Source organism: Notolepis coatsorum (assembly GCF_963971535.1).
Source record: "Notolepis coatsorum genome assembly, chromosome: 13".
Taxonomy (NCBI): domain Eukaryota; kingdom Metazoa; phylum Chordata; class Actinopteri; order Aulopiformes; family Paralepididae; genus Notolepis; species Notolepis coatsorum.
In genome coordinates, this window is record NC_140177.1 from 59,877,743 (window position 1) to 59,902,616 (window position 24,874).

General features: G+C 40.2%; 1 protein-coding gene across 1 annotated transcript in view; it reads right to left on the bottom strand.

Moving 5' to 3' along the window:
- kmt2cb (lysine (K)-specific methyltransferase 2Cb) overlaps positions 1-24,874 on the bottom strand; it is a gene marked incomplete at its 5' end in the record, with an annotated part of 190,869 nt that overhangs the window by 17,406 nt on the left and 148,589 nt on the right. The window contains 4 exons of the mRNA XM_084326982.1: positions 771-955; positions 3,792-3,939; positions 5,195-5,324; positions 5,609-5,773. Of these exons, the coding sequence (XP_084183108.1) occupies positions 771-955; positions 3,792-3,939; positions 5,195-5,324; positions 5,609-5,773 (628 nt within the window). The remainder of the gene's footprint in view (positions 1-770; positions 956-3,791; positions 3,940-5,194; positions 5,325-5,608; positions 5,774-24,874) is intronic.

A 24,874-nucleotide genomic window follows, 5' to 3' on the forward strand; every position in this document is an offset into this window, starting at 1 on the left:
AGTTGTCCATATTTTCTTTAAAGAAGCGATGCAGAAATTGAGAAGAAAGTCTGCAGATCTTATTTATTATCACAAGTGCGTTGGTAATGTTTGAAATGTAGTGGAGGTGGCTCTACTGTGACCATGCCATCCTATGTATTTTAATGGTAGTAGTGGAGGTGGCTCTACTCTGTGACCATGCCATCCTATGTATTTTAATGGTGGTAGTGGAGGTGGCTCTACTCTGTGACCATGCCATCCTATGTATTTTAATGGTGGTAGTGGAGGTGGCTCTACTCTGTGACCATGCCATCCTATGTATTTTAATGGTGGTAGTGGAGGTGGCTCTACTCTGTGACCATGCCATCCTATGTATTTTAATGGTGGTAGTGGAGGTGGCTCTACTCTGTGACCATGCCATCCTATGTATTTGAATGGTAGTAGTGGAGGTGGCTCTACTCTGTGACCATGCCATCCTATGTATTTTAATGGTAGTAGTGGAGGTGGCTCTACTGTGGCCATGCCATCCTATGTATTTTAATGGTAGTAGTGGAGGTGGCTCTACTGTGGCCATGCCATCCTATGTATTTTAATGGTAGTAGTGGAGGTGGCTCTACTGTGGCCATGCCATCCTATGTATTTTAATGGTAGTAGTGGAGGTGGCTCTACTGTGACCATTACATATCAATCAGGCTGATATGTAATTATACCCTTAACACCCACAGAAAAACAGGTGGGTATTATATGTACCCCAGCATTGACCCTCGACTACATTACTGGGGTGTCCTCACCTTTCCCACCGGGCGCAGGAAGCATGGGGAGGATGGGAGACAGGCAGGGGGAGGGGGGCTCCTCCTTCACCAGGGACAGGTCCGGGTAGCGACTGATCTCCATGCCAACCACACTCTCAGGAGACGACGATGGAACAAAACTGTCCGGTGTGTCCCTGTCCTTGCAAGGCTCCTGTCCCCTGTTACTAAGAAGAAGGAGAGGAAGAAGGAGGAAGAGGAGGAAACAGAGTCCTGTTAAGTCTTGGTGTTTGATATATATATATATATTTATTTTTTCTTGGACCAGGAGGTGGAGGTGATTTTAATCTTTTTAGAACATGTAGACAGAGTTTTTGGAGCTTTTATTGTAAAAGTCTTTATACAAATGAAATAAATTTAATATTAGAGACGTCCTCTAGAATATTCCATGTGCAGCCTATGGATACTACTGTATAGGCTATTCTATGTCTATCATGTGAGGACAGGGTTAAATTCCTGCCACTGAGTACCTGCCACTGAACCAGGTGACCCCATCAATAGTAAAGATATTGGCTTGTGTTTGGATTATTTCTTGGGTGTAACGTACTGTGTATATATATATATATATATATATATATATATATATATATATATTATATTTATATATTAAGGCTGTCAAAGTTAATGCAAAATTATTTTAACGCCACTATTTTTATTTTATTTTTAAACTAGACTTCACTCAGGTGTATTATTATTGATACTCTCATTGATACTATGTTTGTTTCTGAGTTTCTAACTCAAAGTGTGTGTGTGTGAGAGAGAGAGAGAGAGAGAGAGAGAGAGAGAGAGAGAGAGAGAGAGAGAGAGAGAGAGAGAGAGAGAGAGATGAGGAAGGGGCAAGAGAGAAAGAGCTGGGATAGTGTGTGTGTGAGAGAGAGAGTGGGGGCGGGGGTGCGAGTCCTCAGCCCTTGTGTGGGTGAATGTAACAAGTTCCTAAATTATTTCATGCACACTTTATTCATTGTTTTACATTATTATTTTCTTTTAAGTTATTTTGTTTGTTTAGAATTTTATGCAAATTTGCAATGCATGAGGGTCATCCTTTTGTGTTAAATGGCTGCTTAAACAAAAAAATGGGGATGAATAGTTCAAGTGTAAAGTTCAACACACTACTATGTTAGTAATCATTACTATGTAATGTTACAGTTAGTACATTGGTATACCCATCTGATATAAAAAAAATAAAAACTGTATGTTGGCGTTAAAAGGCATACTGGGACTTCGAAGGTGCAGTACCGGCCAGATCCTGCTAGTAGGCAGTATCGAGAGTGCAGTAAACCCTGTTCCAGACCGGGTGCTACACTCAAATGCCTCCGGATGATCTTTTCTAGTAATGGGAAACCTAGGGCTTCACTCGATCGCATTGAATCGTTTTCGGGATCCCCGATCCAAATGTTGTGGTGGGTTATGTCGTGGACCAGATGGGCATAGGATGGACCAGATGGCGATCAAATAATTGGAATATTATTTTTGGAATACCACTGATCACAGGTAAGGACAATCTGATGTCAATTTCAGCTTGATCGTCCCTGGTTTTCATACCCATCCCCCTGATCGGCATGTGTTGTGGTAATAATGAATGCTGTTATTGGCAATCAATTAATCAGAAACCCCCCCCCCCCCCTTTCATGCATTCATGATGAAACATAATACCTATCATATGCATTTGATTTTAAAATAGCGTGTCCAGGGACGAAACGCCAATGGTTTTAGTATAATTCACGTTGCGCCCTATAGCCAGCCTCCCAGGAATTAGCCCGGATCATTCCGAAATTATACTCATATTCACCACGGAATAACGCGTGGAACGTATTCATGAAAACATTTATTCTTTTTTGCATCTTGAACAGAAAATAGTTACGGTCAAAGGACCATGGTATTGTATCCATAGCTATAATATAAAATATAGATTTAGCTCTACAAACAACGTGACGCACAGTGAAACTATGTAATGAAAACCTGGCCGTGCTATAGCTATATGGGGAAATCGAATGGCCCCGAATGTGTTTATATATATATATATATATATATATATATATATATAGTGTGATTTGTATGTGTTTGATAAAGCTGAGGAGGGCCATTCCAGCCGAAACACATGTCGTTTAATTTTGTAATAGTTCCTAACATTAACCTGTTAAGATGTTCTCATCATAAATCGATCAATACAGACCGTATTAATGAATGTTGTGTTTCTTTTTCAAATGTAGACAAGAGTAAAGACCCTAACCCTATCAAAACAGCAGTCAAAGTGTATATTTTCAGCACTACGTTTGTTTAGATGTTTGAATCTTTTTCTTTTAAAAATAAGAGTTTCTCTGAATAATGTGAATTCTCTGTGCATTGCATCGGGAAAAATGTGAGTAGTCACGCGAGGAAATAAATAACTAATAACTAGATTGCCATTGGAAAGAGGAGATTTGGCCCTATCCATAAATGTATGACTTGGCCATAATAAGGTCATTTATAGGCCTGATATTATATATTATATATTAAAATGCATTATAACTCAAATTGCATGTGTCCGGATGTCAGAATTCAGTACTGTATATACAAATCGTTCTGTTTAATCATCTTCCCTTTATTAATTTGCTTAGATTCTTTGTACACTTGATCTCAAGAAGGTGCTGAATGAGCTCAGTGAGCGAAATCTGATCACCCGCAATGTCGGCATGGTGTTATTCACTGTCAAAGAAAAAAGATAATTTATATTCTCCTTTGTTTCAAATTGACCTTGTAGAAGTGGAGCAATCTTCCATTTACTTGGGCATGTACTTTTAGGTGGATTTTCTGAAGATAGGGCTACAGCTTAACAGGTTAAAGGTTTTCTTTCCCACCGTTCTCCAAGTGCTAGGTTTTTATTGCCTCAGAGTCTCGGTGTAGGATGACAGGAGGGAGAACACTGTTACCAACTACAACTGCTGCGACATGTTGTGACAGCCGTATGTAATAAGACAGTTGGAAGGCGCTGCGGCCCGGTGCCATCTGTTAACCGTCTGTTACCTGATCTCTTCCTGGTTGTTGTGAGGCGGGGTGGGGAGGGAGGCAGGAACATCCACAGTCTTGGGTCCCTGAGTGATGGCCCGAGCCAGCAGGTCCTCCTCCGTCCTGAAGGGGACATGGAGCGGCTTTGGAACCAGGCCCTTGGACACTGTATGGAGGACGGGCATGTACAAAAAAAAGAGAAGAGGTTAGGGATGCATGATTCCGATATCAGGCTGATAACAGTCTAAACACAGGGTATCAGGCAGATAACAGTCTAAAACACAGGGTATCAGGCAGATAACAGTCTAAAACACAGGGTATCAGGCAGATAACAGTCTAAAACAGGGTATCAGGCAGATAACAGTCTGAGACACAGGGTATCAGGCAGATAACAGTCTAAACACAGGGTATCAGGCAGATAACAGTCTAAAACACAGGGTATCAGGCAGATAACAGTCTAAAACACAGGGTATCAGGCAGATAACAGTCTAAACACAGGGTATCAGGCAGATAACAGTCTAAACACAGGGTATCAGGCAGATAAGTCTAAAACAGGGTATCAGGCAGATAACAGTCTAAAACAGGGTATCAGGCAGATACCAGTCTAAAACAGGGTATCAGGCAGATAACAGTCTAAAACAGGGTATCAGGCAGATACCAGTCTAAAACAGGGTATCAGGCAGATAACAGTCTAAAACAGGGTATCAGGCAGATACCAGTCTAAAACAGGGTATCAGGCAGATAACAGTCTAAAACAGGGTGTCGGTTTGATGAATTTCCCCAATGCAAAAACCTGATACCAAGAGCCAGTTATTAAAAAGAAAATCGACCCAAAAATCTGAATTGACATTGTACTATTCCAATTATCTTAAGACAGTTAAGTCTATATCTATTAACACAGGCAAAGTTATCCCTAAGCTGGAAATCAGAGCATCAATATTTTAATATATCATCTCATAAAGTGACACTTTCTGGAGGTGGTCCACTGACAATAAATTAGTGACCGACTTTGTGGGCTCATAGAATTAGTATTTGAGCTACAGTGTTAAATACAAATAAGCTTTATTCAAACATAGTTCTTACAGCACTGAATCAGAAAATGGACCCATATCCCAGTAAAATCACCATGGGGTATTATCAAAGTGTCCTAGGAATTGTTCCACTATTCACTATCTATACAGCAGCTCCAGGACTTGGAAATGGAAATCATCAATAATCTTTTCTCTCTGGTATTTAGCTTAAGGAGAGACGTATTCATATTCCTAAATCAAAACTGAGCTGTACAGTATTATAGAAATAACATGAGAATTCTACTTAAGGGTGGCTTTTCTGAATAGAAATTTTGACAGATAGATGCATGTTAGAGGATTCTAATGTATAACCTCCATATAAGGTATAACCCTGCATCCCTGAATGCTTACCCATGGCAGCAGCTTTGCTGGCCAGCTCTTCTGTTGTGGCAAAGCCATTGATCATCTTCTGCCGGTTAACAGGTGGTGGTGTGGGTGGAAGAGAAGCTGGCGGTGTTGGTGGGTTGCTCAGGTTGCTCTGCTTTGAGAAGCAAGATGCCAATACAAATGTCATCACACCACATTGCAGTATCATCAACAACATACAACAACACTCTATTACCTTGAGAGATACTCATTTAGCAATGTAATTGGGATAGGATTAAGATATGGATTGGATAAGAGAAACGTCAAACAGCACTACACGTAAATTGTTCAGAAGATAATATACAAAAGCAAATAAAAAATAGATGATGAAAAGAATATAAATAATGAAACAAAGAGATAAAAGAGGTAGGAACACAAGATAAAATCCTATTTACATACCTTGTAGGCCAGCTGGGAATAATAGTCTGAGACCCCGTCCAGAGAAGCACTGCCGAAGGTCCCAGACAGGAGGTTCTCCCCGTTGAGCTGGCCACTGCCGTAGGGGGCGAAATGGGCGAAGTTGACCCCAATCAGAGGCTCCATCAGGGGCAGGAGCGACAATTGCTGTGTCAGGACAGAGAGCAAGACGTTGACGACATTTCCTTGACAACAATACAGAAATTCAGTACCAACAGGACAGTGCCATGGCAGTGCTGGGACCAGGGCCCTCATTCATCAACGTGTCTTACGCACAGATATGTGCTTAACCTGTGCGTACGACCATTTCTAAGCAAAGAGTGGGATTCATCAATTTCAACTTGAACTTGACTTCGTGCTTATGTGTACGCACAGCTCGGAGCACACTTAGCTGACGCCCAGTGGTAGAATATATTATTACAACAAGGAAATGAGCTTCTGTGCATTAGTTTCAACACTGGCATGTTCTGTATGAACCGTAATTCATTATAGTTCATTGTAAAATAGCAACAGTAGTGTAATTATGGTCAAAACCCTATAAATAGCATTTGGAATAATAGATCTTTCTCTCAGAATGAATGCAGCATGGTTTATATAGCGTTATCGGAATATACGGGGTGTACTGACTGACTGCGCTCCGCGTAGCTCAACTCGTTATTATTTTGCGCACAGACCTCAGAAACACGGGAACGTTTTGATTATATTTAAAAGGCTTTACGTTAAACTAAACAAGTGGAATTTCGAAGCTGTAAGCAGAATACAAGTCATATGAACACCCACGATATAGTGTTCTTCCCCCTTTTTACTGTATAAGAAAGAATAAAAAACGCATTGCAATGACACCTGACCAGTGTGTCAAGTTCAAGTTGAAATTGATGAATCCCACTCTTTGCTTAGAAATGGTTGTACGCACAGGTTAAGCACATATCTGTGCGTAAGACACGTTGATGAATGAGGGCCCAGGATTCTATTGAAGTGAATGACGCATTTAGAATGATGGTCCCAGTCAGCAATGCAGTGGTTGTTTACTTCAAACCGGTGACCATTGACCAAACCCTCCTTATATGAAAACCCTGAAGCAAGGATGAGGATTGTTCTAGAACAGGCTTTTCCCAACCTCTAGCGACTGAGTGCTAGATCCACAAAGAATGGATTGCACAGAGCAAGTTGTACCCTTACTTACAATTCATTATGAATTGAAAATGGGGGACCCTGATGTAAACAAGACAAAAGTCTTTCTCTGGTCTGCATCCCCTTAACAATTGTGTGTATTGAGCTGTACTGTATTGTACCCATTCTGCAATCTGTTAATAACATTTTCATTCAATCAATCACTGTGCAGATTGATTGATTGATTGAATGAACATTTTATTAACAGATTGCACAATGGGTACAATACAGTACGGCTCAAGAATTCTAAGTAAGGGTGCAACTTGCTCCGTGCAATCCATTCTTTGTGGATCTAGCCCTTAACCCTTTCCCCGCCAATAACGTCGTACAACGGGTTTCAAGTTCATGCGAATTCTGCCAATAACGGCGTACGACGTGATTCTGATCATAATTTCATATTTTCGCCATGGTATTCATATTTCACTCACGGAGCCTTGTCGGATGCTGTGTGAGCCAGCACAACTCTGCAACGCTTCAATACTGCCACCTGGTGGCTGATCGGCGAGTTGCAACCGGAAGTGGATCTCTTGTGATCCCGGTGCGTCTCCCTATTCCGTCCGGCCACTCGTTTATCGTCGCAGGACTCAATACACACACCGTGGATATGGATCTTTGCCTCAATAATCTACATGATTTGGGCGTGTATTAGTAATATACAAACCGGAAATGGATCGCCTAGATCCCCACCACATAACTGGGATCCGTTTGCTCCACTCTCATCGCCCAACGGTACGAGGAGACTGACGTGAGTTTCAGCATTTTTGTTTATCATTTTCGATACAAACTGCTCTGATCAATATATCACCCATAATACATGAAGCATCTAACGACTATCACGGAATTATAAACGACCCCCCCCCCCCCTATATCTCATGTTCTGGGAAATACTGCAGAAAACGATAAAAACATATTTATACTCTAGACTGTATTTTCGTATGAATGTGTGAATGAAAAGGTAAAACGTTCCTACATCCTGAACGATAGTTAATCGATGTTGAATGGGCCATAGTAATGTCAATTTAGCAATACAATTTAAAAAGTTATAGCCCTGCAAAGAAGGTGAACATCTCCATAGACTTACAGTGCTGGCAGAGATCAAACAGCGATGGATATAAGCGTGGCAGAGAATGGGTTAATGTGCCCACCATGCACCCATACGAATAATGTAAATAAGAGGCAACAACAACAACAACAACAATACTACTTATAATATCGGATTACTATTTGTAACTGAAGAGGAGATTGATTTATATCCCACTAAGGAAAGAAAAGTTGTTTATGCATCATCCATCATGCAGTAAACATCAATAACATCATACTTTCCAGACAGAATTTTCCAACCTCAATATGGGGTCGCCAGCTAAAAAAAGGTTGGGAACCCCTGTCCTAGCAGAACCTTCCTGCCAAGCTGGATGATTACCAAATATGTGAACACAAATCACACCACGACAATTAAAGATACTCTGGGGATTACTTGTATGTGTTCTCCTCGGGCGTACTGGCAGCTCTTGTGTTTAAAGTGAGTGCTTTGTTTCTAATTTTACAGCTATTACAGTGAATTTCTAATTAAAGCTGGTTTGTTACACTACGCCTGGACTTTTAAAGCTTAGTGTGTAGGCTTTGGTTTCGTTTAAGCTAAATTCAAGTGCAAAACTGCATTGTGTTATTGCTACTGTATATTCTTGAGAAGTTTAGTCTAGATTTGTGAACATAATGAAAAGAGAAACATAATGAGTAAGAAAACAAGACTCCTGATCTGTGATGTCATTAACAAGACACTTACTGGACTTTTCTTTTCTTTGTCTCTATAAAGCCGCTTGACGGTTAACCTTCTGTAGTGTGGTTGTGAAAGGGTTAACCTTCTGTATTGTCACAGTGAGAGGGTTAACCCTTTGGTAGTGTGGTAGTGAAAGGGTTAAACGTCTTTACTTTAGACTGTGAAATCTACCGTCTTGTAGATTTCCCAGTCGAAACGATAGCGTAAAGAAACGCCTTAAGTCTACACATATCTTAATGTAATTTAAGTTGTAATCCACTCAAACATGTGTTTTTTACGTTTAACTCCTCTTGGAGGCAGACTTTAACTATACAGATAGTTATTTGTGCAGAACTTGTCACTGCCCATTTTTCACCTGTACTACTGGTCTGCACACATTCACAAGGTCAACTACTGGCTTGAGTCTCCTAACACTCCCTGGTGTAGGTTAGAGTCTTGCTACTGCTCTTCATCTTCCCTACCTGCCCTTATCTATTCTTCTCTGCCTTTTAAACCTAGCCAGTTTACAGATAGGGCAGTGGTTCTTAATACTTTAAGGATCTGGCAGCAACTTAGATGCCATTTTAAGTTCTGTTCTGCATCCACAATGGCCCCAATATGTAAAAACCATCTGCCCCCCCCCCCCCCCCCCCCCCCCCCCCCCCCCATTCTACAGACTGAACTTTTCTCAGTGGCACAATAAAGGTATTAAGACATTTAAGGACCTATATGTGGATGGGGTGTTCTGCAGCTTTTCTCACTTGTCATCCTCCTTTGGACTCCCCCCATCCCATCTTTTTAGATACTTTCAGCTGAGACACTGTACAGCTACCATTTTCCCCTCCTTTCCTTTACTCCCCCCAAAACAGCCTTGGACTGACCTACTCACATCAAATACACACCAAAGAGCATCTATCTCAAGGATCTATGATAACCTTATGTCATTCAACGACAGTGGTTCAACCAAAGCTAAAACCAAATGGGAACGGGAGCTGGGGATGGAGTTTAATAATGACTGGTGGGATGAGGCCATAGAGAGAATACACACCACTACGTCCTGTGCTCGTCTCAGCCTCATACAACTCAAAGTACTACATAGAGTTCATTTCTCCAAATCCAGGCTCTCCGAGATATACCCGGAGGTGGAGGATAAATGCAGCAGGTGTCATAACACACCCTGCAATCTTAGTCACATGTTCTTTACATGTCCAGAACTCCACACCTACTGGAGTGGTATTTTCGACACTTTGTCCACAGTACTTCATTTAGATCTGTTGCCATGTTCACTGATAGCAATCTTTGGAACCCCTACTGAGACACTAGCTCTTAACTCTAAACAAAAAAACAATTATCGCATTCACATCTCTTAGCGAGACGCATTATATTGTTAGACTGGAAATCCGCCAACAGTCCTTCTATAGCACAATGGCTCAATAGTGTCATGTTCTTTCTCAAACTTGAGAAAATAAAATACACTATCAGAGGTTCAAGTACAACATTTTACAACATATGGCAGCCCTTTATAAGCCATGTTAACGAACTACAGCGTCGGCCTCCTGGCTGATCCCGATATTAACCTGCTCTCTCAAATAATATAGTCTGGGTTGCTGGGCTTCTCCTTCCCAGGCCGAACTGTACTGTTATGTCTGTCAGGCCTCTCCTTTTTGGGTGAGCTGACCTGGTGTCCAAGGGGTCTCTCCTTCCTGTGTGAACTGACATGCTGGATCTATCGGAGCTCTCCTTTACCTGTCGAGCGGACACTGACTAGATGCTAGATCCCACCCCAGCTACTCCCAGTAGTTAAATACGTAGATGCAGCTTGTGTGTGTGAATGTGTGTGTGGGGCTCAGTTTGTTTATTGTAATTTCATTCATCATTTACTTAATTAGTGTATCTGTATTACATACCCAAGATGTGAGTTACATTTATTCAAAGTCATGCCTGTTCATACATTTTTATTTAATTTCTTTTCCTTTTGCATTTTTGTAATAAGCCTCTGGCCTCTATACAGAACACTTTGTGCTTGTTAGTGTTGCTTTATATTTTTGTAATTTCTATTATATATTTTTTCTCATTCGTATTTCAATGTCAATCTTTTAATTTCAATGTCTTTTTGTCGTTTGTTGTTTGGGTAAAAAGGGAAAAAAACAATAAAAATATCTTAAAAAAAAAAGAAGAACTTGTCACCAGAGCGACTTTTTCCACATTCTCCGCCGGGAGAGGGAGAGCTCGTCTGTACTTCCCTGAAATCGGAGTTGCATGTGTGATGTCACTAGTAGGTCAGACTGCTCATGAGCCAATATGTGGTAACTTGACACCATAATCTTCAGCATACACTGAAAGCTAAGTAGGTCTTGAAAGATGTCTTGAAAGAATAATAAGCTGTTGACATGGAATTCCTGGTAAATATCAATGGGTGCCTGTTGCCAATTTACATAATCATAGATCCTTGTATTCTCAAAGGAGGTAAAGGTGTAGAGATGATTCTAAGCAATTTTCAGTAGTTTAATGAACAATTTCGTGGAAAAAACATATTTATACAAATTGTTATTCAATATAGACCATGTTTAAGGGTTTCAAATACATCTGGAGGGGATCTTTAACATTTTGGTTGTCGAAAACGTAGAACTACGTTTCTGTCGCCCGATCGTTGAGTGCCGGAAATGTAGATCTACGTTTTTCTCACGGTATTTCTTTTATTCGCTATTGCCATTCATAATTCAGCGGGGCACCTTGTGCATGCTGTACTGAATGTGTCTGAGCTGGCAGACGGTCTTATACCGCCCTCTAACGGCTTCTGCCATTATTCTTTCATTTATTTGCATTTATTTAAAATTTGTTGGACCTCATGGTGTTCTTGTTCTGTTCTTGACTTATTGTTATGTTTTCTTCTTGACTTGTTTAAAGAAGACTTGTACGGCCCATGGGGACATTAACGTGTGTTGTCGGGCCTTATAAATAAATTTGATTTGATTTGATTTGATTATTGCACCCCGTTAGAAACGGGTTAGTGCCGGTCTAAACCACATTGCATGCTTGCACGAGGAAGGATAATAATTATGATCTAGCGTTGATTTCAGGAAGATCCGATAATCAGGCGAAAAATTACAACATGTTTATTGAATTACACAAAAACGCAGTTTTCGCGTCTTTTCCCTGGAATGACTCAGAAGCACCCAAACTATATTCATATTCAAAACGGTATAGACCCATAGCTATACTATAAAATATAGGTTTAGCTCTACAAACTACAACTACGTTTACATGGGGTTAATGGACGGCAAGGAAGGGGTCACTTCCCGGAAGGGGCTTGGCACTCAATGTGTTAAGACCATATGAACTTATTTCCAATTAGAGTTGTTTCATTGACAATGCACTGGAGAAAGACTGTATGAATACTGTGACCATACCTAGTTATTTTGTTGGGATACAGGCACTCTTTCTTTATTCAAAACCTTTAACACCTCTAGGAAATAAAGCTAATTTGGATGGAATAGATCAAGCAATTATGAGACCACAAAGAACATGTCCCTCTCATTATCCAAATAAGATTTCCTCATTAAATCAAGAGTGTTAGTTATTTGGTTTCTAGCTGCTCACTCTCTGGAATGTTATTTGAACTGTTTGGAATCAGTGGAATACTTGTCAGTGTTTCCCCTACCATTGCCTTGAAGGGGCGGCCCGCCCCGCCAACGCGACCCCCCGCCCTCCTGAAAGATTTTTATTTTTAAGCTTGCTTTAATCCCAGTAAAGTTAGCGAGCTAGCTAAATTATACATAAATCGGTTTTCATATAAATCAATCTTCACTACGACTTTAAAACAGCACGGTCTACGGAGATGCAGAAAAAAGCTACCAAATCCATTCCGAGACAACAGAGCACAGTGTGCACTCCGCAAGACACGGACTAGCATCATGCGTAATGCATCTCAGTTTCTCTCTCTCCTTCAAGTAGCCAAACGTTACACTATAAAAACAAATGGGATAGTTGACTTAATGATATTCTAAAATCATTAAGTCTGCTTAACTCATTCAGCGCCACAGGCCTAGTCCATCTTTGTTCCTACTGCGCCACCACTCTAAGAGATAGGAATGCATGGCAGTGTTTGCAGGGCTATATCTATATTCTATATTATAGCTATGGATAGAATACTATGGCTCATTTGACATCAACTATCCATCGTTCAATATGTGAAAAAGATTTTTCTTCTTCATGTATACGTTTGCGTGTTATACCGTGGTGAATATAAGTATAGTTTCAGAGTGATCCTGGCTAATTCCAGAAAATGGCGCTATGGAGCAAATGCATAAAAGGGGGGGGGGGGGGGGGGGGGGGTAGTTTTTTGATGCTTTGATCGTCACCAACGGCATACGTTCTGGAGTACGTTACACATGGTTGTTGCAATCTATGTGAAATCATGGTTGGATCAAAGCAGGATTGATGCCATATAGTCCTTACCTTCACTAGGAGGTACCCCAAAAAGAATATTCCAATTGTCTGATCGCGATTTCCAGTATTGGTGTCCATCGTGTCGCCAACATAATCCACCACAACACATGCATCAGGGGCATTGGACGCGTTTCAATATCATCGAGTGAACCGCTAGACTCGCCTGACCTGTGCCCGGAGTGAATTAAACGTAACACCGGGTGTGAAAAAAAGGTTTCGAAGGGTGGGCGATACTGCCACCTACAAGGATGCGGCCGGTATTGCACTCTAGCGATCTCAGAGTGGTTCCCTATGGTAACCCCGAGGTCCGCGTGAGAGAAATTAATAAAAATATCGGATAAAAGAAATAACGATGAAAACCCGACTATACTCGGGTCTGGCGCTGAACGGTTGGCGAGTTAACCCGGAAAGACCAGATGAGGTCAGAGGAGTTTGATAATATTTACTGAGGATGGCCAGATAATGTTGATATTTAAACTTAAAAAATTATTATACAGAGAGAAGCTTCAGCAAGTACAAAACGCTGCTGACCGACGAAAGAGAATCCATCACTGAGGAAAACACAAAGGCCTAACCATCATGTATCACAATAGTCAGCCAGAGATGGGGAGAAGCATGAACCTTTTTTCTGATTTCTTTTAACTCATTGAACGCCAAAAACTAGTACTCGTTTTTCAACGCCAACTGTTCGCCGCCAAAAACGTTTTTCTTTTATTATGATTGTAAACAGTCAGCTGGACCCTTCTTGTGTGAGCGCTGTGTGAATTGGAATTGAAATGATGATCGAATCTCGATAGATGGCAGTATCACCTACCTATAAACTCCATTGACATGGTAATTATTAAAGAAGTAATTGAGTCTATTGTAAAACCTTTGACCTATATATGCAATCTGTCTTTTCAAAGAGGTGTTTTTCCTAATAATATGAAATCAGCAAAGGTAATACCAATATTAAAAAATGGAGATAAGCATCAAATGGACAATTATAGACCAGTGTCTCTACTTCCTCAATTTTCAAAAATATTAGAGAAATTATTTGTGAAACAACTGGATCTTTTCATTGGCAAATACAAAATACTGAGTGAACATCAGTATGGGTTTAGGGAAAATAGAACTACTACATATGCAGTGATGGAGATGGTAGAAGAAATAACTAAAGCAGTTGACAATGACGAGTGTTCTATTGGTATTTATATTGAGCTACAGAAGGCTTTTGATACAATAGATCACAGCATATTCGTGAGAAAACTGGAGAAGTATGGGATACGAGGTATAGCTAACTCTTGGCTGAAGAGCTACTTGGAAAACAGACAGCAATGTGTGCAAATTAATGACACTGTGTCAGGATTTAGGAAGGTCACCTGTGGAGTACCCCAGGGATCTGTGATAGGTCCAAAACGTTTTATACTTTATATTAATGATATGTGCAATGTTGCTGAACTGTTAAAGTTTGTTATTTTTGCAGATGATACAAATTTATATTGCTCAGGAAGTAATTTAAAGGAACTTTTGTTTGATATTGAAAGAGAGCTTGAAATTCTCAAAACTTGGTTTGATGTTAATAAATTGTCTCTCAATATTAAGAAAACTAAATTTATGGTTTTTGGTAGAGCTGGGCCGTTAACGGCATTAACGTGCTGCGTTAACGCAAGACTAATATCGCGTGATAATATAATTGACGCCGTTAATCTAATTCTCAAAGTTGTGTCTGGGAGTGTGATGTATTGTCCTTAAATACTTGCCGTAGTGCGGTGTTACCCGGAAGTGATTGCACGTATGTACATGAGCTGTAGTCTGAATAATAATAACTAAAGTAGTGGTCCGGTAATCATTGTTATACAGGTGAGGTTAAGAAGTCCTCAGGAGGTGATAGGGATAACTTAGATAATTATCGTCCTATCTCCAGGCTACCTTGCTTAGCTAAAGTCCTGGAAACACTAGTAAGTAAACAACTCAAATTTTACCTTTCAACTAACTCCATACTTAGCTCTCAACAATCTGGTTTTAGAGCCAAACATAGTACAACATCAGCCATCACTTTGGTTACAAATGACATTATTTCAGCATTAGATAAGAAGAAACATTGTGCTGCCCTCTTTGTTGACTTATCAAAAGCATTTGATACAGTTGATCACTACTTACTTCTAAAGAAACTATCTAACATTGGGTTGGATGATAATGCCTGTGTCTGGTTTCAGGATTATCTATCTTCTAGGCGGCAGTGTGTGAAGTTAGGTCAAGCACAATCTGAATTCTTGGCCATGACTAAAGGTGTGCCACAAGGTTCAGTTTTGGGTCCTGTCCTTTTTACAATTTATATTAATGATATTGTTTCTTCTTCGTATGGATGTCATGCAATAGACCTATCTCAAACCCTGCCCCTTTTCTTGATCCTCCAATCACAGCTGTCGCTTACCTCGGACTTCCTCGTACAAACTTTGTTTGTACGAGGAAGTCAGAGGTAAGCGACAGCTGTGATTGGAGGATCAAGAAAAGAGGGCAGGGTTTTGAGACAGGTCCATTGTGTACTGTATTGCAGACTCTGTACAGCTGACCTTTGAGAAATTGCAACTTTCCTTTTATGCTCTACAGGACGCCCTTACTAGTCTTAAATTGGTTCTTAATGCTAGTAAGACAAAGTTTATGTTATTTTCAAGAGCAAGGAATATTAACCTTGATGATGTGAGGATATCTACTGTCAGTGGCTCTTGTATAGAGAGAGTCACTGAGTATAAATATCTTGGCCTGTGGCTCGACGAGAAATTAACATTTAAGTTCCATGTGGAAAATCTTGCCACTAAACTGCGACAGAAAATTGGTTTCCTGTACAGAAACAGATCCAATTTTCCTCTATTTAGTAGAAAAAGAATTGTGGAATCAGTCTTCTTATCAGTTTTGGACTATGGTGATGTAATTTATAGGCATGCTGCGGCATCAATTCTTAAACCTCTGGATTCTGCATATCACTCAGCTCTCAGATTTATAACTGGTGACAGATATGATACTCACCATTGTGTCCTGTATGATAGGGTGGGTTGGCCTTCTCTTGCAGAAAGGCGCAACAAACACTGGTATTTATTTATTTTTAAAGCCCTTATTGGTAAACAACCTGTTTATATCTCCTCACTGTTAAATTGGAATATTGGAACCTATTCAACTCGATCGAATGACTGGATGGTTCTTAGGGTTCCTCAAGTTTGTTCTGAGTTAGGGAAGTCAGCCTTTTCCTTTGATGCCTCTAACTCATGGAATGTCCTTCAACTCACGCTAAAATTGGAGGTTCTCCCTTCCCTTGGAATGTTTAAATGTATGATTTCAGACCATTGTGTGACTACCTGTAACTGTTTTAGTTGATATTTAAAAATAATTTTTAAACGTTTTTAATTTGTTTTACTCTGGTGTTTAAATTTCTGTGAATATTGTTTTTATTATGTACTGTACAATCGTCGTTTCTGTAAATGAGGGAAACCTCAGATGCTTACGATTTTAAATAAAGGTTGAAATGAAATATAACACAATTCGGCGATGAAGACGTCTGAATCTGCGCAATGCAAGAGAAGTCCGTCGCCGACTCTGGACCTTTGTTTACCATGTTAGCTTAGCGAGTTAGCATGTTAGCTCACGTCGTGGCCCGGCAGCTTCGAAACATCTACAAGAAGAGGAAATCCACTTTACACACTAAAGGAAGGATCGACTGGACTATCGTGAGTGTTTACAACAGAAATGGCTTGGGTTATTGGAAATATTGGACCGTTTGATGACAATGTGGAGTTATGGAACTGTTACACTGAGCGTTTTGATTACTTCATTATAGCTAATGGAATTGAAGAGGACAAAGTAGTTCCCATATTTCTGACTGTAATGGGGCCCGGGACATTTAATTTGTTGAGAAACCTGCTTCTGCAGCAGTGTGTGTGAGTAGCCAGTCTGCGAGAGACTGTTCTCTTTATCAGGCCATATTGTGCAGAAGAGGAGAGCTAGTTTGTCACCAGCCAATGTGAACAAGCTGGTCTGCCTGAGTGACTGGTGGAAGAAGGAGAAATAGAGATTGGACTGATTGAGTCAAGCCATGTCATAGCCCCTTCCGTGACTGCGATGTTAAAAAGCCAGCCCCTGGCTTGCACATCGCAGTCACGGAAGGGGCTAGCCATGTCACTTAGTTCAAGTTCAAGTTTGAAATGCTTCTTTCTGTTTTGCTCCTGAGAGTGTGCTAGATACTGTACTGTTCTGTACTGGTAATATTATTTATTTGTGTTAACTTCTGAATAAAACAATTTATTAAACACAAGTACATCTTATTGAACATTATTTTGATATTTCATTACCAATCATAGCAAAACAGCTTTTTCAAACAGTCTGTAATGCATTTTGGAAACGGGAGATTGGCTCATGGTGTAATGGGCCACCTGGCCTGAGAAACGTAAGGAGGAAAGAAAAAATAAGGACTTACTTCTGGTCATTATTTGGGTAGAACACATATTTTGAATGCCTTCGGCAGACTTTTTTTTTGTTGAGCCATTTTAATCTAGATTAATCTAGATTAATTCCAGGATTGCAGGTAGATTAATCTAGATTAAAAAAATTTATCTATGCCCAGCTCTAGTTTTTGGTAATCGAAAAGAAATAGAGGGGGATATCGAGTTAAAAATAGAAAGAGTTTGAGATAAAATTTCTAGGGGTAGTTATTGACCAGAAATTTACATGGAAACAACATGTTAATTATATTCAAGGAAAATATCTAAGTCAGTAGCAATATTGTATAAAGGATATATTAAACTACAAAGCCTTGCACATCATTTACTGCTCACTTATACTTCCTTACATATCTTACTGTGTGGAAGTATGGGGGTCGACATTTAAAAATACAGTAAATCCAATAGTCTTACTGCAAAAGCGGGCCATTCGAAACCTGTTCAAGGCTGGTTACTATGAACACACAAATCCATTGCTTATAGAGTCTCATATTATGAAATTTTATGATTTGGTTTACTACTACTACTAAGTTTTGAACTGGGCTAGTTTACTGGGGGGGGGGGGGGGGGGGGGGGGTGCTCATCATGGTTACTGGCACACTCAACCGTTTCGGGGGGCCTACCCCCCCCCCCCCCCCCTGAAAAGAATCCTGGGGGAAACACTGCTTGTACAATAGTTTTAGGATCCAACAGCCAAAATGTTGCATTCTGTCTATTTATTCTTTCCAGAGAGGAATGAAAATGTGACAGCAATTATTCCTCAAAGATTCCCCCCAACAGAACACAGAAACTGTATCCATATCCTTCCTGTGAGAACTAGGCTATAATAAATGTTTCAATTAATATATTTATTTCTAAATGCTTTTAAATTTTTCTCAAACTATGGTGTACTGTACTTTAATGTGACAGATTATATTGAAATACATTATAGTACAGCTCTCTAGTGATTCTCCTCACAGTTTGTTTAAAATTAATAAGCAGCACAGAGAGGGTTACAACATCATCATAATTCTCCCTCCATTTTTCTGTACAATAACCGCTACTAATGCCTGGGTGTATAACTGTCACCCAGCAGTATCATTTTCAAGTCCATAATTACAGTAATATGCTTATGATACATGAAATGGTGCCTGCAAACTGGTGGGGATGCTATTCCATTCAGCGGTAATTAGTACTGCTGTCTCAGGCTATCATCGCAATATAGCAGGCACACTGATTCCAAGCTGGGCCTCCGATTCATAAGGATGCTACCAGAAATGCAGTGGAAGCTGAACCCACCTTGATGTCAGTTTACAAGGGCTGTCCTCTACTAAAGATATTCTTAGTCAACTAATAACTCATGTGACTTTGTTAACTAATCGACAAATCTATAAAATTGTCTTTCCTGCATGCAATTATGCTTACTGTGGTTATTTATCTTTCTGGAAATGACTCATTATCTACATCAAGGAGGTTATGCTTTTACCCCCGTTTGTCTGTTTCATCTGTCTGTGAACAAGATATCTCAAAAGGTAATGACCATATTGCCATGGAATTTGCTTTGCACATTCATGATCCCATGAGGAAAAAACCTATGGATTTTGGTGACCCCATGTCCTTTTCTGTAGCGCCGGGGTCGGCAACCTTTTTGGGTACAAGATATACTTTTCCCTTTTCACAGGCTGGAGAGATCTACCATCGCCAGAGTGACAATAACCACTGCTTTTAGGTGTTATTATAAGCTGTTAAACAGAATAATGCAAACATATAATGTTGTCAATAATTTAATATCAATAATACAATGTAAATACATTCTGACTATCTGGGGAGAAAAGTATCACTCTCACTCTCTCTCTCTCTCTCTCACACACACACACACACACACACACACACACACACACACACACACACACACACACACACACACACACACACACACACACACACACACACACACACACACACACACACACACACACACACACACACACACACACACACACACACACACACACACACACACACACACACACACACACACACACACACACACACACACACACACACACACACACACACACACAGCGATGGCTGAGAAAAAAACATCTGATTAACCCAATACTGGTAAAATAGAGTCCTTACCTCACATCAGATGTTCTGCAAAAAGATTAATCCAATTCCTGATCGCCATTCCAAATATTGATCGTGTTTATTGATCCAACGTTATAGTCCAAAACACATAATCGAAAGCTGCTCCCAGCCTCCCAGTGAATGTGCTAACAGATACTGCTTGCCAAAGAAGGGAAAACCCTGGACCGGAATTTTTTTCTGATGCACATGCCCACCCAATCCAATCCAATGATGTGCAATACCATCCGGGAGACAATAGGCAGCGGTATTTGCCATTTTCGAGCTCAGACCCATTCCCAATGATAACGTCAGGCTGGATGGAAAAATTTATGGATATTGCTAATAAAAGAAATAACGATGGCTTCCGGTTTGAACGCAATGTGAAGCGATATGCGTTTGGTTATAGCTCCGCTCCCGTCAACGTTAATTTCGTTTAAAAACCTTATTTGAACAATACCAAAAGAGATTAAACCACATCGTATGTATTGATAAGACCTTCTACTAACTATATCAAAAGACAGAAAGACTCAACATGGATACTAATGATAAGAAAAAGAGTGGAAAGAAAAACCCTCCAACGGCGCCGATTTTGACACGTTCGAAGGGCACAGCTGACGCAGCAGCAGTACCGTTGGAGACTAGCCCCGATGGGGGGACTATAGTAGAGAATATACCGGGACCAACGACGACTGGCCCCGAGAGGGAGACAGCAGTTGACGACACAACGGTAACGACGTGTAAAAATACCGACGTGTCAAAGCACACATCGATGCTAAATTCGAACTGGTTATGGAAGCAGCCGCTGTACAGGCCGGGCGAATCACGGCAGTGGAGAATACGGTGATAGAAATTACACAGAGGGTCCAAGTGAACGAGAAGAACCTCAACGATGGATTAACAGAATTATCGACGGAGATAAAACAGGTGGAGGAAGAATGTCGGAAGAAAATACAAGAAGTCGAAGAGAAAGCAATGGAGAGGCAGCTCGAGACCCAACGTTACTACAGGCGAAATAATATCCGCATCGTGGGACTGGATGAATCAGTCAAATGCACAGACGACAGCTTTCCAACAGTGTTAGTAGATATTTTAGGTAATAACAACCTTCCCACAGCGCCGACAGTGGACCAATGTTACAGAGTCGGTACACGAGGCCAAAGAGGTAACAGTCCGAGAGTTATCATTGTTACCCTGCGTAAGACGGTAATAAGAGACGCCATCATTAGAGCAGCGCGCAATCAAAGGGGGAAACTGAAATATGGTGAAAATTCAATAGCTATCTACGAAGATCTATGTAAGGAGGCCATCGCTCAGCGTTTCCCCTACAAGGATGTGATGCAGAGAATGTTCAAGAGTGGTCTCAGGCCAATTCTTAACTACCCGGCACTATTATCGATCATGGGAAAAGACGGTATTAGACAGGGAATACGCACGCCTAAAGCCGCCGAAGATTACATGAAGCTACATGGATCAGGTCCCCCCGGGCAGGACGCAACACTGGCTCGAATCAGATAAGCTTACTCATCTCTATTTCTTTGTATTTTAGTAATTTTATTAGAATGACTTTACCACGGCTCAACAAAAGTAACAGATGATATGCACGCTGGCAACAATAAGGCACAAGATGTTTAATATGGCTCGTAAGGCATTATATTTACAGTCTTCTGGTCTCTGTGGAGACAATAATCCAACATTGACATTATGAATATTCTGGAACATTCTGGGCTCCTCTCTCGACTGCTCAGGCCTCAGGGACACAAAGGAATATCCCGGAAAATACAAGAAGGTCATGACCCCTGGGTAGGAAGATCATTCTGGATCATAACAGCAGTGTTTACATATTTACTAGTATTCTACAACCTTCTAGAATATAATGCACCCCTTCAACGAAGGCCTGTAAATTTAACACTAACATCCGGTGTGAATAAGCATAGGATTCAAGGACTGAAGTTTAATTAGGCTTTAAAGAAAATAAATGTATAAGCACAACAAGGTTATTCTAATATTTTAAATAATTACTCCACTGATTTAGAGATTTGCACAATGTAGCTCTAAAAGTCTCTGTTTTTCTCTTTTTTCTCTTTACTCAATTTTATTTTCTCTGTTTTTCTCTGATGAGTTTTATTTTAGTTCCCACTCCTTTTTTATTTTTTATCTTTCATTGTTATCTTTTTTCATTTTAAGGTGTCAGTGTTTATCTCCACTCTTTTCCTTTTTTCTGATGTTTCCTACATAAGTTAGTAGAAGGTTCAAATGAATATATTAATGAAGGTATATTTTTCATTTTTCAAACTATTGTTAGTACATTAATGGGAAGGCGCAAGACCAAAAGCGACATTCTATCGAATTAGAATGAACGTTTTAGATCCTATGGCAATTAGCAAAGGAAGAATAGGATTACAAAGCTCAATTTGGGTAATCCGGTGGCCTAAGGGAGGGAGTCATAAGTGTAGGATGTGTCTATGGGACACAATCCTGTACGACTCTCGATGGGAGGGGGGAAAGGGGATTTTTATTTGTATATATGTATGTTTTTAAGCTCGGCTCTCAACGGGACATCACTAGTTGGATGTATATCTATTGTTGCCTCGCACTCAAGAAGCATTACCAATAACTACACAACAACATGTATAGATTATGGCTAGTTTGAATATAATGATCTGGAACACTGGGGGAATAAATAACCAACACAAACGCAAAAGCGTTGCTCTGCTAAGCGAAACGCACATTCTAGAGAAAGACATAGATACGTTAGCGGACAACACATATCATAATATTAGTCACTCTTCTTTTGGTACGAGAACTCGAGGTGTAGCCATAGTCGTTGAATATTGAATTAAAGGGAGTATGGTCTGATGTAGATGGTCGGATAACTATAGCTAAGATTGTACACAACAGGAAAATAGCGTTGGCAGCGGTATACGCCCCAAATTTGTACGAAGAGGGTTTCTTCACTACACTAACCAAAGCAATGTTAGACCTTCCCGATTACTCATTTATAATAGGTGCGGATTTTAATGCCATTTGGAATCCAAGGATGGACAAATCTTACCTCGCCTTTTCCAGCGAACAAAATAATTCATCTAATGCATTAAAGGATTGGTCGAAGATTACAGGTGTAAATGAATTATGGCGATCACTTAATCCCACGACCCGAAAGTACTCTTGTCGATCTGCGAGACATAACACATTATCCAGAATAGATTATGTCTTTGCATCCCCGAGACTATTTGATAACTATGAAGTGGAAATGATACCCAATGCACTATCAGATCACTGTTATTTACTCCTAAAAGGAACATTTGGTATACTATCTTCCCAAGCCCCAAGATGGCGATTTAACTCGATGCTGCTTAATAACAAGGAATTCATTACACAACTCAAAGAAGCTCTTATAGTATTCCTACGGGAGAATGCAAACTCGGTGCAAGACCCCAGAATAATATGGATGTCGGTAAAGGGAATGATCAAGGATTTCACTGATAGCTTTTCCTCCAAAATGCGCAAGAATCGAAGCACAAAACTGGCTGAACTGGAAACGCTTTACTCAACGTTATTTAATTCTTTACAATACAACAACTCAACTCGACTAGAAAATCAAGTTAAGGTACTAAAAAAAAGAGATCAATGCCATATACAGACAACAATCGGAAATACAAATACGTAGCACAAGACAACAGCAGTACTCCCAAGGTTCTAAACCTAGTCACCTATTAGCCATGCGATTAAGAATTAATGCAAAATTTGCAGATATAACTACCATTAGAGCACAACAAGTACTTGAAACAGACCCGGAAAAAATAAACGTGACATTCAAAGAATTCTACTCCAACTTATATAAATCAGAAACGACCTTCGATCAAAACAAAATGGACACATATCTTAATCAAATTATTCTCCCTAAACTTTCAGAGGATGACGCTAAACAGTTAGAAACACCGATCACACTAGAGGAACTCAAGAAGGCCATATCCGAAATGCAAAGTGGTAAGGCTCCTGGAAGAGACGGTATCCCACCAGAAATGTACCTCTCTTGTTGGGACATAATTGGACCCTTATTACTAAATATGATCTTATACTCAGTCAAGGAGGGGAACTTCCATAAGAACGACAATATTGCACTCATAACAGTCCTTCTCAAAAAAGACAAAGACCCCACCGAGTGCGGTAGTTACAGACCCTTAAGCCTCCTCGGAACCGATATCAAACTGTACTCTAAGGTATTAGCCATCAGATTACAAAAGCATATGACGTCTTTAGTTCATCCGGACCAAACTGGCTTCATAAGAGGCCGCCTGATCACTGATAACATAAGACGAATACTGCACGTACTAGATGCCGACAAGGACGACACCATACCTAAGGCGATGCTGTCCCTGGATGCAATGAAAGCTTTTGACAGGCTGGAATGGTCGTATCTATGGGCAGTATTAGAGAAGATGGGGTTAGGTAAAGGTTTCATTGATATGATTAAAGTAGTATACAAAGACCCATCGGCCATGATTACAACAGGTATAATCACCTCCGGAATCTTTCCGGTATCACGCTCAGCTAGACAGGGTTGCCCTCTTAGTCCCGGACTATTCGATCTATCATTAGAACCTTTAGCACAATATATGACAATCCCAATCCATAGAACCAATCGTAATCAAGGGCACACAACATAAAATTAGTTTATATGCTGACGACGTAATACTGTTCATGCAAAACCCCAACACCACACTGCCTCATCTGCTCAAGTTGATTGAGAACTTTGGAGATTTATCGGGATTCAAGATAAATTGGCCGAAGTCGGCTTTCCTTCCACATAACGCCCCTGCAAAAAAAGATATAACCCTCCCAGGAGAGATACCTATGGTAAAACATTTTAGATGTTTGGGAGTGGAAATATTCCCCACCATAAGACAAACGGTGAAGCACAATTACACAAAAATCCAAAACAAAATCAAAGACGACCTTGATAGGTGGGCAAAACTTAAAAACTCAGTACAGGCACGGATATCAATAGTTAAGATGGACGTACTACCTAGAATCAACTTCTTCAGCTCAATGCTACCGTTACCCCCTCCAGAGGGTTACTGGAAAAGATTACACTCCTCCACATACAAATTTATTTGGAATAACAAACCACCACGTATAAAAAGATCCACCGCACAGAGAAATAAAGCAGACTGTGCCATGGCATTTCCAGATTTTTTCCACTATTTTAAGGCGTACACATTAAGACCATTGACAACATGGTTTGATCCCCAAGCATTAGTATCCTGGAGAAAATGAGAAGAAAACATAGTA